The 13,305-nt window shown below is 39.6% G+C and overlaps 2 protein-coding genes across 3 annotated transcripts; both read left to right on the forward strand.

The window, feature by feature from the left end:
* The first annotated feature begins 663 nt into the window (after nt 1–663).
* sostdc1a (sclerostin domain containing 1a) lies at nt 664–3,359 on the forward strand. The gene is made up of 2 exons (XM_005951616.3): nt 664–971; nt 2,311–3,359. The coding sequence occupies exons 1-2, from the start codon at nt 767–769 to the stop codon at nt 2,754–2,756; spliced, it is 651 nt and encodes a 216-aa protein (XP_005951678.1). The 5' UTR covers nt 664–766; the 3' UTR covers nt 2,757–3,359.
* Nucleotides 3,360–3,450: 91 nt separating this feature from the next.
* crppa (CDP-L-ribitol pyrophosphorylase A) lies at nt 3,451–11,746 on the forward strand (the record flags this gene model as incomplete). 2 transcript variants are annotated; one of them, XM_042216486.1, is given in 3 exon segments in its annotated part: nt 3,451–4,341; nt 6,513–6,786; nt 11,597–11,746. In XM_042216486.1, coding segments are annotated over 2 exon segments (423 nt in total), but the record flags the coding sequence as incomplete, so codon positions are not given.
* Between the last annotated feature and the right edge of the window lie 1,559 nt (nt 11,747–13,305).

Genomic DNA, 13,305 nt, shown 5'->3' on the forward strand with positions numbered 1-13,305 from the left:
ACTTATTCTCTGTATTTAAGATGTATAGGTAAACTATTGCATTCAGCTAACTCAAATTCAGACAAAAAGCTGCAATGGACTTCCAATCTAATCAGCATTTCTTGGCTTTTCTGCCCTCCTGTAGCAGATTAAATTAAAGGTTAAACTCTCTGATATTTGATTTTGGTACGCCGTCTCCAAAGAATACTTGCAAACTTGTAATCTTGTTTCCATTCACTTGATTCTGGTATGACAAATGAGATTATAAAGAATTATTCTGAATCATGATGAAATTTCTTTAATGAAATCCAAAAGATAGTTTTACCCACACTGTGCCTGCTTGCTGTTCTTATTTGGCTGAGTCAGAAATTAGTTTTTATGCCGATACAGGTCAGAGCTGTGGAAACTTGGGAGCATTATATTTCTGTTTACTGCTGTTTGTTAATTTAGCCCAAACTGAATCTGAATGTTTAAGTGAACCAGCAAAACCTGTTGATGTGCCAACTGCTCACATAATCCCATCATGGTCATCACCCTTTCTGCATATTGTTTAGCTCTCCAAAATGAAAAATAAAAAACTGGGCGGGGTTGTCTTACTGGGGTATACTTTTGGCGACCAATCAAATCTTCTCGATGAAACGCACCTGAGAAGCTGCCAAAGCGAGAGGCGGGCGGACTATATAAAACCCACTGCCCTCACATGTGTCCCTCAGCATCGGTTCGCTTATAAGAGGCGACTGCTTCTCGTTTCCAACGTTACACACTCTCTCTGTCCCCAAACGCAACCATGCATCTCAGCGCGCACGAGTCTTGCCATTCCCTCTTCTTGTTTTGCATCCTGCTGAGGAGTTGCCAAGCCTTCAAGAACGACGCGACGGAGCTCCTGTTCTCTCACATGAGCGCCCAGGTGCCGGAGGTCCAAAGCAACGTCTCCATGAACCGTCCACGAACCGGCGGGAGAGGAGCGGGCAGCGCGGCGCACGACAGAAGCGGTGAGTGGAGTGAAGGGACGCATCCTGTTTCAGAGGACCAGAGGATGCTCCTCTGCTTTGGTATTTTTGGAGTTTGCAATGAAGTTTATTCTGCTTTAAACTTACTTTAGAGAAAAAGGTTCTGCTTTGTTGCAGAATGTGTGTGTTTTTTTTTTTAAATTGCTTATTGTAAATTTCTGATGTTTGGAGGTGTTTCGCATGATATGCGAATATATCCTACCATGTGTGCCTTTAGCACATTGTAGACTGTTTTTGCATCTTAAGAAGCTTGAACGTTTTTAATTTATCTGGTTATTCTTCTCTATGAAAAGGTGTTTGCAACTACAACTAAAACCAGTTTATGAAGATCAGGTTATAATGCTTTTTAAACCACAAAGATCAAATGTCTTCTAATCAGGCACTTAATCCCATCATCACCATACTGTTCCCATTTACACATTCCTACATTCTTAAAAGGGATTATTTTACACTAAATCATCACCAGTTTGCAGACATGACTGGAAGCTTATCGGAGTGTCTAGACTGGAAAGACATGGAGCAAATTTAGGGGTGTTATAAAAGGGAAAGATGGGCAGTGAATGCAGTGAATTTGAGCACACCAACCCCCCGCCCCTCCCCAGTGATATATTGCTCAGTGTAACACACACCTGATTGGCTGGGGTCCAGACAGGGATGCAAGGCTCTATCAGGCCGAGCAGCGGACTGGATGAAAGTGTTCTCCCATACCATTGTGGCGGATTACTAAACAGGGGGAGGGGGTGAAGTGGCAAAAGGGAGGGAGAGATCAGGCTGGAGCCTTCCTTCATTCATCAAACACTGTCACTGAGAAGGGAGGGCATTGTATATGGAGTTGTTTCAATGGACTCAAGCTTGGGTTACAGTGACAGAGGGGAGAGCAGTGGGACACTGTTTGTAGCCTACGGGAAAATAATGTTGCTGTACAGAAGTAGACCCGCTTCCCAGATTTAAAGAAGAGAGTTTTTCTGTTTCACAGTGCTGTAATTACTGAAGTAGAAATGTCAGGGTGCTCCTCTTGTATCGTGTGACTTGCCAGAGGCTGCAAAAGGGCTTATGACTAGTACAATGGGGGTAATCTTCAATCAGACCAAAAACTAGAGATGCAAAATTGTTCTGCAAGGAAAGCAAAAACTAAGTGTAGCACTTGATTGGAGCTTTGCAACTGTGAGAATTTTCTGCTTTTATTTTTCACTTTCAAAAAGAGTACACAAAGAAATCTGTGAAGTAACTAATAGTCAAATAATTTGTTGCAGCCCAGTTTCTGTCTAGCTGCCTACATATATTTCTTCATATTCTCACACGTCTTTGTTTCTGCCTACAGAGCAAAGTCAAATTGGATGCAGAGAATTGAGGTCCACTAAGTACATCTCTGATGGTCACTGCACCAGCATCAACCCCATCAAGGAGTTGGTGTGTGCAGGCGAGTGTCTCCCAGCTCAGATGCTGGAAAACTGGATTGGCGGAACCCATGGCAGAAGGTTCTGGAATCGACGGAGCAGCAACCAGGACTGGCGGTGCGTCAATGACAAGACCCGTACCCAGCGCATCCAGCTGCAGTGCCAGGATGGCAGCACAAGAACTTACAAGATTACAGTGGTCACCTCCTGCAAGTGCAAGAGGTACTCGAGACAACACAATGAATCCGGAAACAAGTTTGAGGAGTCGGCCCTGTCGCCACCGAGGCTTCTCCACAAACACAAATCTAAGAGCAAGAGAAGGTCGGGGAAGAACAGGCTGAGTGAAAACTGGCACGAGACTGAACCCTGAGAGACACTGAACATGCAGAGTGACTCTAAACCTCAAGAAGTTTTGTCTCAGTGATGTTAAGACACGACATCCAGAAACAGCAGTTGTGGATTATATGTGTGTGACTGGGACTTGATTTATGTGAACTGGTTCCTCACCATGATGAAGAACTCCAAGCAGGACTCTGAGAACTTTTCTTGACATTTTAATCCACATGCTTAAAGCTAATATGACCAGGACTTGTCTGCAGAATGTTCTCCAGCCACGAACCATGCATACTGTCCTCTAGCCCTGTGCATGTGTTCATATAGTCATTTGATATGCAGATGGAGATCTTTAACTAACGAAGCGCCAACACCAATAAACACTACCCAACATCTTAAAATAATATTGTGTAAATAGATGTACATATATAAAATTCATGCTTTATAAAGTATGTCCATTTGTATAAAATTTTACCATGTAAGATTTATGATGTAATATATTTTATTTGGCAGCGAACCTGATAAGTGTGGCTTAAGTGCAGTCAGCATGTGGGTGAATCCTCTGGAAAAAGCTTTGTCATCAATCAGTCGTGTAAAAATAACATTGTATGAAATAAATATCCTTTTTTTTTTTATCATATGTGTTGTTTCTAGTAGGAATTTTTGGTTTGATGTGTTTCATCTTCAAGAGGGCTCTCATTAAAACTTAAAAAGCCTCGGACATAAAATGCACCAATAAATGTATATTTTTCAGGTAAGAAAGCTGGATGGATTCAGCACTGGCATATAGCATGGTTTCTGTCATAAACACATTTCCACCTATCTGCAGTGTAAATGGTCTTGAAACATCTCAGGAATTAGGACCTCCCAGTCCTGACCAGTGGTCCTGCGGACAGGAGCTGGCAAATATTTCCCATAGTTTTTTTTGGAATTATTACTTTACTAAAATGGGAAATTAAACACCGTAATGTTTAAATTATACTAATACAAACAAATGAAAGAACAGTAGATGAAACTGATTATGATGCTTCTGGACTCAATTAAATAGTTTGAGTATTGTTAACATTAGGGAATTACCGGGCTAATTGTGTTAATCAAAAATAAAAATCCTCTGGACTTTTTTGGAAACCAGAAAGACATACGTACAAATGAATGCATAGAATAAAAAGTACATTATAGGTGCACAAATGTAAGTATTTCTAAAAGTTCTCTCTTTTACATCCTGCGTTTTCCTCTTTAAGGACCACATATTAAAGAGAAAACACTGTTTTCTTACTTTTCTTCAAGTCACATAAACTTCACAAAGCGAAGTTCACAAACTGTTACCTTTAATCCTCTGTTGTGAAGTGTAGTTAACTTTTTAAAATCAAAATAAATACTCTACGAGCTGTTGTAAGTTCATAAATTTTACATTTGCAACTTTCAAACGCTTTTATATTTATTTTGAAGCGTTCACCGGAAGTGTTCGCCATCGATAATCTGCCCGCTTCACAGCGGTGGTTCCCTCTTTTCCATCCACGTTTTCGGTATCTTACCCACCCCGCCCATCAGAAGGGAATGGATAGCTTTGGAAAGTAACCTACAGTGAAACCCCTCACACCCCTATCTGTAAACATATTGAGGTCAGTAATATGAACACGCGGGGTGATAACTGTGAACCGCACAGGGCCGCTCATCCCGGGATTTTCACAATGTGCGAGGCCGGGAAGAGCGACCACCACTCGGCAGAACGCTGCGTGGACTTCCCTGTATCGGTGGTTCTTCCTGCCGGAGGCACCGGAGAAAGAACGGGACTACAGACACCAAAACAGTTCTGCACGTTCCTTGGCAGACCGCTCATAAGCTACACTATTCAGGCTTTCGAGAGGTAGGAGAGGCGACAAGACTCAATCCCCGTTAGTTATTAGGGAGACACGGAAACAGAAGGAAAAATGCCTCAGCTACTACCACCATGGCCGGATTAGTGGCTCGGGTGGCCCATGGGCAATATTTAATCGTTGGGCCCCCGCAGTGCACAGTACAGTCAATATCTGATTGCTCATTAATAATCATATTAAAAATATATATAAATACTGAAATTGGGGGGAATCCTGGTTTCTAATTCAAAAGAAAACAGCTTTGGCAATTTGAGTATTTGCTTTGGCTTCAGCAAATATGGTGGGCATATTCTCCTATTTTGTGACATTATATACACAAAAATTGTGGATCATTTCTATTTTCAGTACATTTCCTGGCTTCCATTAGTTATGAAAATAATTTAAAATAGAAAAATATCTCATTCCCACTCATGCATTTTCAGCCCTAATACACCAATCATCCCTATCCAGTTGAAAAGGAGCTGTACTGAAAAAATCTAAATCTGGTCACTTGTTTTACGCAGTCCTCTATTTGATGTGCAGATGTGGCATACATACATGTAATGCTTTGCAGGCAAATGAACCCTAAGATCAGGTGTACTGTAGAACTTCTATTTTTACGATAGAAGTTTTTATGTCGTCATCCGATATATATCGTTATATTGAACAGCCCTATGTACTGGTGCAGTATGAGGAAAATAATTACTTGGAAATAAGTTGCATAATATTTTTTTTTTGTTCCAGTAGATTTTTCTTTGCATGCATATTGGGATTAGCTAAATTTTGCACAACTGGCAGAGGGGGTCAATTGATAACTTTTTCTCTGTCATGCTCCTTCAGCTTTTCTAGCATGTTAATTCTACCTTTCTTTTTCAACCTATAACAGTCCCTTAAGCGTTTGTACCCTTTCACATGCGTTGTCCAATTTGGTGCCTCATTCTGATACACCAGAGACATTTTTGTGACTTATTAACCTTTGTAGGAGTAAAATCTGCTCACTCAATTTTTTTATTTTACTCAATTTATGATTGTCAAAGCATTAGGGTATTTTTGTTCAGCAAACAAACATATTTTCTACAGATTTTTGGCTCAATAACTAAAGTGATGAAAAGATGGAGCTACTCTGTGTTGTGATCATTGTTTGACCTCCATTACAACAATACCAAGACAGCTGGTTTTTGAAATCTGATGTGTCTCCTAGCTTGTTGTCAGTTTATGTGCCTGTCAGAAAATTAACAAGCAGCCCCTCCTCGAGGTTACAGGGAGGCTGCCAGGGGTCAGGGGGTCAGGGGCTGCCAGTTTGCTGGTAAAAAGTGGCTTATTTGAACCCAGAACTTCTATTATGTTCATGTTTTTCATGCATTTTACAATCAGCTACAGCTGCAGGTAGTACCTTATTAGCTTGGTTTAACATTAAGATCCAAAGCTTTTAATTTTCTATAAAAGATGAGATGATACATTATAGTTATAAAACAAAGGTGCTGGCTGGCAGATTTGTGAACTAGTGGACATCCACTAGTCCCCCCACTTCACTTCTCCATGCTAAGCTAACGGTCTCTTGGAGCTACTTTCCTATTTAAGTCACGTATGTGAATTTAATGTAAACTGTTTGCAAGAGAAACAACTATACTATTTTTTACCCAAATGCATATGTTTTACTAAATAATAAGAGTACTTTAAGCTAAAATAAAATTAAAACAAGCATTTTTAGCTTGTTAATTGTCATATAAATATTATACATATTTATATTATACATGTTTAAGTGGTCAGAAAATGTCATCCAGTGTTTTGGGAACTTTTCAAATCTTTCCTGACTTTTTCCACATTACACAGCCTAAAAAATACTAAATATTTGAATACTTGCAGTCCCAATTCTCCATCTGAGGGCTCAGTTTACAAATCAGGCATTTCTGAGCTGATGTTTCTTTTTCTTGCAGTATGCCATGGATCCAAAGCATTGTGGTTGCTGTTGCCAAAGAAAACATGGACCTGATGACGGACATCATCCAGCGGTTTAAGCACAGAAAGGTTCGTGCGGTGCCAGGAGGCTCGACGCGTCACAGGTCGATATGTAATGGAGTCCTGGCTCTGGGTGAGGAGGAGAGGCCAGCAGTGGGCAGACCGAAGGTTGTCATCATACATGATGCTGTTCGGCCTTTTGTGGAGGAGGATTTTCTGTACAAGATAGCAATGGCTGCCAAGGAACAAGGGGTTAGTGTGATTAAAATGATTAATATTTAAAAGATTAATCACATATTGGAACCTGACCTGAAATCCACCCAACATGTTGTTACATTTGCTGCTTATTTTGTGTGTTATTTGGAACAGAGTTTTCATCCTTAGATTGTCTTATTTCCAGCACCTCAAATCTGATCTTTCCTGGAGTAATCTATTACATGGTCATGTAATCATCCTCTGTGTGTATGTTCCTCTTTTGCTTCTGCCTTGTAATGATTGCTCTTAAAATATCTTCAGATGTTAATATGTACACAAGCTGGCTCATAGCCAGTAAAAAAGAGGGAAGACAACATTGGTTGTGATGCCAGTATTACTTTATTTACAAAAGTAAAAAATGATAAACATGACATCTGAGGAATCAGAGGTATAAGTCGTGGCATGGAGGCATAGATAAGTGAAGTGTAAGTGAGGTGGTCTGGGCATCAAAGCGAGAACAACAAATGGAAACCTGGAGGTGTCATTCCGAGGAGGTAGAGAGAGATGACGCTCAGGCTTACTTGAGGTATAATGGAAACCCTGCACAGATCAGTCAGTGGAATGACTCTGTCCACCACTAAGCCTCTGCAGGAGAAAACCTGGCAAAGCATACAGGAAAGGTACTCGGCCTAACTCGACTCGCTTATCTATAGGGAAAAGAATACAGAGCTAGGGAGCACACAGCTTGGCAGGAAGACTGTAACAATATATACATGAGAGGTAACGAGGGAAGGAGAAACAGATGGGGAACTAAACACAGCTGAAAGCAATCTAGACAACGAGCAGGGGGAAGGTTAAACACAATACAGGAGATGTACACAAGATACAAACAAACCACTATCAAAATAAAACAGGAAATAAAACAACTAAACATGGAAACAGCAAGGCAGTGGAACACTAAAAGGCAAAAGAAAACACAGAGACAAGATTGGAGGAACAGAATGGAAACAACAACTGTTAAGAATAGTAAAGTAAATACTAACCCAAACATAGAACCACAAACCTAAACTGCACGTCCTGAATAATCAGCTAAACACAAACAAGAGCCACTGGGAAAGTATAATACATAAAACCAACATATAAACAATGTTATATTTAAAAATAAACATCAGTCAAACATAAATCACGTCAAAAAACAATGACAAAAACAGGATATCTGAAGGTGCTACCGTCAACTAGGAAGGAGTCATTACTTAAAGCTAGGTTCTAAAACAAAACTTCCTCATTTTTCTATGGTGTTTCCATCTTCTCTACCCGTCCTGCCACCACCACTTTTGAGTCTTACACTGCCATTACATTAATAGCAGTGTAAGGTTGGACAGCTCTTTTAAACTTGAGAAACAAATCTCCTCTGTGGTAAAAAACAGTTTCTACCAGCTGCGTCAGATATCTAAAGCAAAGCCATAACTTCCTTTGAAGGACCTTGAAAAGCTCATTCACGCTCTTATCACTTCCAAATTAGAGTACTAATTCTCTCTACTCGGGCCTCCCATCTTCCTCTATTCACCAGCTCCAGTTAGTTCAAAACGCAGCTGTGCATCTCTTAACTGGTACTAGAAATTCTGCCCACATCACACCAGTTTTAGCCAACCTACATTGGCTCCCTGTTGATTATCGTATCAATTTCAAAATTCTTTTGCTTACCTTTAAAATTTTAAACAATTTGGCTCCCAGCTATCTATGCGAACTCCTTAATTTGTATATCCCTAACAAGTCACTTAGATCTTCCAATCAAAAGCTCCTGACGCAACTGAGGTCTCGTCTGATGCCCAGAGGTGATCGGGCCTTTGCAGTCATAACTCCCAGACTCTGAAATAACCTCCCTCCTTATATTCGTTCTTCCGAGTCTTTTAAATTGCGTCTTAAAACGTATTATTTTAGTCGGGCTTTTGATTCAAACTAGTATGTTATTTCGTGGCTAGTTTTTGTTTCAAACAATTGTCATATTGTTTCCTGCCCTCCTTTTAACTGTTTCTTTTGTATTCTGTCTTATGCTATTGCTCTGACCGACTGTGAAGCACTTTGGTCAACTTTGTTGTATTATTATGTGCTATGGAAATACATTTTGATTTGATTTGATTTGATTTGAATAATAGTGGCATCATTAGGACAGATGTCATTAGATGTGAAGGTTAAGTACCACATGACTGTAAACGCATACAAAACAGCAGAGTGTATCTAACAGCGATGGCAGGTTGAAGGCAGGATTGGACACCACTGGTGTGTCTGCTATGTGCTCAGCAGACACTGGGTTTGCGGTGAAACCCAGTGTCTGCTGAGCATACACAGTTATTTTCATTACAAACGTGTTCTCTGTTGTCGTAAACAACACACCTAGAAGAAGAACGACTATTAGTGGCTCTAGCTGAATTTCCCATTAATTGAATTTCCCAATGAATGAGGTGAATTTCCCATTGATTTTCTTCACTGAAACATAAAAACATTTATAAATCTATGAATTTTAAGTCTTAAACCAAAACAACAACAAAAAACAACTGCAAGGTGACTTATGACTTAAAAAAGACATATTTATGTTTAACAGTAAAGGAACGACACATCCCATAACTCATTACAAATCCCAGCGTCCACAACAAACAACTTCCAACCTTCTCAAATGTAATCCTTGCCATTACTGCAATGTTAATATGGTTAATATTAATGTTGTATAATAAAAATTATATATATATATATATATATATATATAGTAAAAGGCAGAATAAAGTCAGAATAAATTAAATAATCTTTATAGTAAGTTAAAACACACAGATTTCTTTCGGCAAGTTTCACTTTGCTGGTGCATAATTGTGTATTTAAATCTCAGAAATTGTCATATCATGAAAAATCTGGTACCTATTCAGGAAACCTCTGTTTTCATCACAGGAGAGAGAAAGATCTTAATCCTCCTGCAAAAAGAGGAAAAACCACGAAAGCCACTCGTTCCTCACACTTGGAAAGCGTACCTAAATGAAATTGCAACTTTAGTGCATACTTCATTTTTTCTTGTGCTTTAGCAGAAAACCAGAGAAGGCCAATTAAAGCACATGGTGTAAACACATCAGACATCCTGCTGTTTTATTTTTCTGTGAGGAGTACAAGAAAGTTAGCCACACACTAAAATACAAGAAGTTCAAGTTCTCCCGTCAAAGAAAAACCAAAGTGTTTTTGATTGCACCTTTCACTCACCCCTTTAAAACCAGATGAATCCATCTTCTCATAAACTGTTTATGAGACCGACAGCTCCATTGCTCTTGGCGGTGGTGTTTATGTCACTGGTAACACGCAGAAAACATTTAGGCCGAAGCCACGGCCTCGTTGATGAAGAAACTCACTGATTAGCTCCATTATGAGTCATGATTGAAGAACCCAAACTGAGAGAGGTCACACAGGTTATGAAAAAAGCAAGCGCTCCTTTACACAGGTCAAACATTTGTGGTGTTTCTGAGAGTCCATGCGTGCTATGTGACGTGCATTCACAGCGGGCGATCTGGTCTTCATTATCCTGCCTGTGTCCACGCTCATGATAGAAAGCCTGTCTCTACTAAAACGTAACAGATTAATTTTGATTCTAACAGCGTGTGTAACATGCAGAAACACATGTTTGCTTTCCTTTCATTTGTTTCTTCCACACAGGCTTGCTGAATGCCTACTCCTGGAGTCTGTCTTCAATCTGCCACAGAGAGATGAAAATATTATCTCAGAAGTTGTTATTATTTTAAATATCCAAGGGAGGAAGTGCAGAGTGTGTAGTGCGTACTCTGGCTGTTCTGGTTACGATGGATTTATTGTTACTGTGAAGCTGCCAGCTCATGTGATCAAGGAAATGTTCTGTCCTCGAAATTTTCACTCTTGGCTGAAAAATAATCAGAATTATTTGATGAAAAAATATCTGAAGTGAAGGCCAGTTTACTACTTGTATAGTAATATTTGATTGATTCATGTACATGTTTAGTAATATTGTTTTAGAGGTCACACTTTGATCATAAAGGGCAAAAGTTATACTAAAGCGTTGACATTAAGTCACTATAGAGTTTTGCTTTGATGTAAGGTAACTGCATGTGATAGAAAAACTCTGATTTTCCTCTTTTAAGTGTTTCTGTCTGTTCCTCTCTCTGTTCTGTAGAACTGTATAGTCACACAGTATTTGGTCAGACTGATTTGTGGCACCATCAGCTCATTGCACACTGCCTTGTGTGAATATTTTGGTTCCCTTGAGTGTGTCTAATGACTATAAGAACATTCCAACTCTAATCAGCGCTTCATAAATATGTGTACATGTGAATTTACTTATTCACGACATTTACCTTAAATATTTGGATTTAATTGTGCCTTACTTATGCGTTTGGAAGCAAATGTGATCCTTGTCTTATTGAGGATTTTCCTGTCTAGATATTTTAATTTTTCTGTGTATTTTTGCATGAATATGTTGATAGATATGTATCAGTGTGCTCCCAGTATGCTTTCTCGTAAAAGGCTTTTTGTTTTTTCTCTAGTCTCCCTTCAAAAACTATTAAAAATTGTTAGAAGCATCTGTGATAGTTTTTACAGCGAGCTTTATGGCAGTCAGGTATATACGTATGCAGAAATGTTCCATACATATGCATGCTAACTGTGAAATTACATTCCAGAGCTCAAGATAACACTGCTTTTATAGCATGAAATTATTTCATGTTCTTTTGAAGATAGTTTGGGACTGACTTCATTGTTTACAGAGCTTTTCTTGTTCTCTTTTTTCTCTTATACATTCTGTCCTTGTGAACTATTGAGCACAAATACGTTAACCTAAATGCTTTGTCTTTTGTCCAAACAGGCAGCGGGAGCTATCCGACCTCTTGTTTCCACAGTAATCGCCACCACATCCGAGGGCTACCTAGACCACTCTTTGGAGAGAGCCAAGTACAGAGCCAGCGAGATGCCTCAAGGATTTACATATGATGTCATCTCTCAGGCCTATCAGAGGGTAGGACCTATACTCTGATGTATCTTTAACAAACAAATGGGCTGTTTGAGGCATCTTGTTTTGGGTCTTTCTGGTTTGATGCAGTTATATGCACGATAAAAAGAAACCTGACATTCTGTATTTAGCTAAGATTTCAGTTTACAAAAAGAAAAAAACGAAATACTTGGCTGTCAAGTCTTGCTGTAAACACAGGTCTGTGTGCGACCATTTCTGTAACACCCACTTCACACATTGATTGGTCAAGTGTGGGAGGTGGAAAAACAAGCTGGATTTGAGCTTTTCTTTTTCTTGTAGTTTGTTTTGTAATTCCTTTCAGGACAGAGCGTCTGTAACTGTGTGCCTTTTTCACCATATTTGGCTCTTTTCTGTGAAGGCTGGCTCCTCACCCCACTTTCAAAGGTGACTGAGGGTACACATCAGTTTAAATATTGATGTTTAACCACAGTTTATCTCTTTCAGTTTTGGTCTTTGTTTTTCCACCTTGTACTTCATACACAACGTTCACATTTTGGACAGAGAAGAAATATGGTTTGAAAGACGAGTGAAAGAAGCCATCTATGTCCACTGTGAACGGCCATCTTTGAACAGAGGCGATGGTTTATGGCACCAACTGTCTGCCATCTATAATCCAGTTTTGAGATCCCTGCTCAGACCCCTTAATGTCCACTCACATCCTGGGCCTGTTGACCTCAGGAAATCACATGATAGGGTGGGGCTAGACTTCACAATGGGTTCACTTGAAACCCTGGTTGATTGTGATCTTCAGACCTTGGCTTGTGTGTGGTAGAGGATCAATAGGGGGTCCATGACCCTCTCGGGGGACACTCCCATAGGGCTTAAAATCTGGGACTCTTTACCAATTGCTCTGAAGCTGAAGAAGCTTCTTCGATGAGAGATGAAACGTCTTCAAGAAATCTGAAGAAGTCCAGACACTTTTCTTTCCAAGGTCCTTAGACTGTTTTGCTAAAGATTAATTTTAGCTGTTAGTACAATGGTATTTTCAACCAGAGAAAATATTACTTGATGCCACAGAATTGTCGCAACTTTATAAATAACAATAGAAATTTCCTTAGCCCAACCTCATCGATTTTCCAGTGGGTTCCCCTACCTTTTAAGAAACTTCCTTTTGATTTGCTGCTGCATGTAAATAGAAAGTAGTGGTCCTTCTATGCTCGCAGTCGGAGCTTGTTGCCTGAGATGAAAAAAGTAAAAGTAAATTTTTGTATAAATTTTGTATAAACATATCACAGGATAGATGGTAAAGTCCTGCAGGCATGTGTGACTTATTTGTGGTGTCAAATAATTACTAAAAACCATCTGGGAAATCTTCTAAAATGACAGATTGAGATTTATGCACTAAAACTTACATGAGTTGGATGACAAAGGGCTTTATGATTCCCATACATCATAACAGACCCTTATAGTCCTTCATGGTTCAGCTGATATGCCAGAACCTGCAGGGTTTCACTCTGAAGAGCTTGTGGCATGGGTGCTATCACTTTCTCTTGGCCTCATCTGCACCTAGGAAAGAAATCACACACGATTATATTCTGCCACAG

The sequence above is a fragment of the Haplochromis burtoni genome, unplaced genomic scaffold, assembly GCF_018398535.1.
Source record: "Haplochromis burtoni strain Fernald_Lab_line unplaced genomic scaffold, NCSU_Asbu1 Contig_1078, whole genome shotgun sequence".
In the NCBI taxonomy this organism is placed as follows: domain Eukaryota; kingdom Metazoa; phylum Chordata; class Actinopteri; order Cichliformes; family Cichlidae; genus Haplochromis; species Haplochromis burtoni.

Coding starts and splice junctions, on each gene's coding strand:
- sostdc1a (XM_005951616.3), top strand. CDS start 767: ATGCATCTCAGCGCGCACGAGTCTTGCCATTCCCTCTTCTTGTTTTGC. Junction 972..2,310: donor CGCGGCGCACGACAGAAGCG/GTGAGTGGAGTG, acceptor TTCTGCCTACAG/AGCAAAGTCAAATTGGATGC.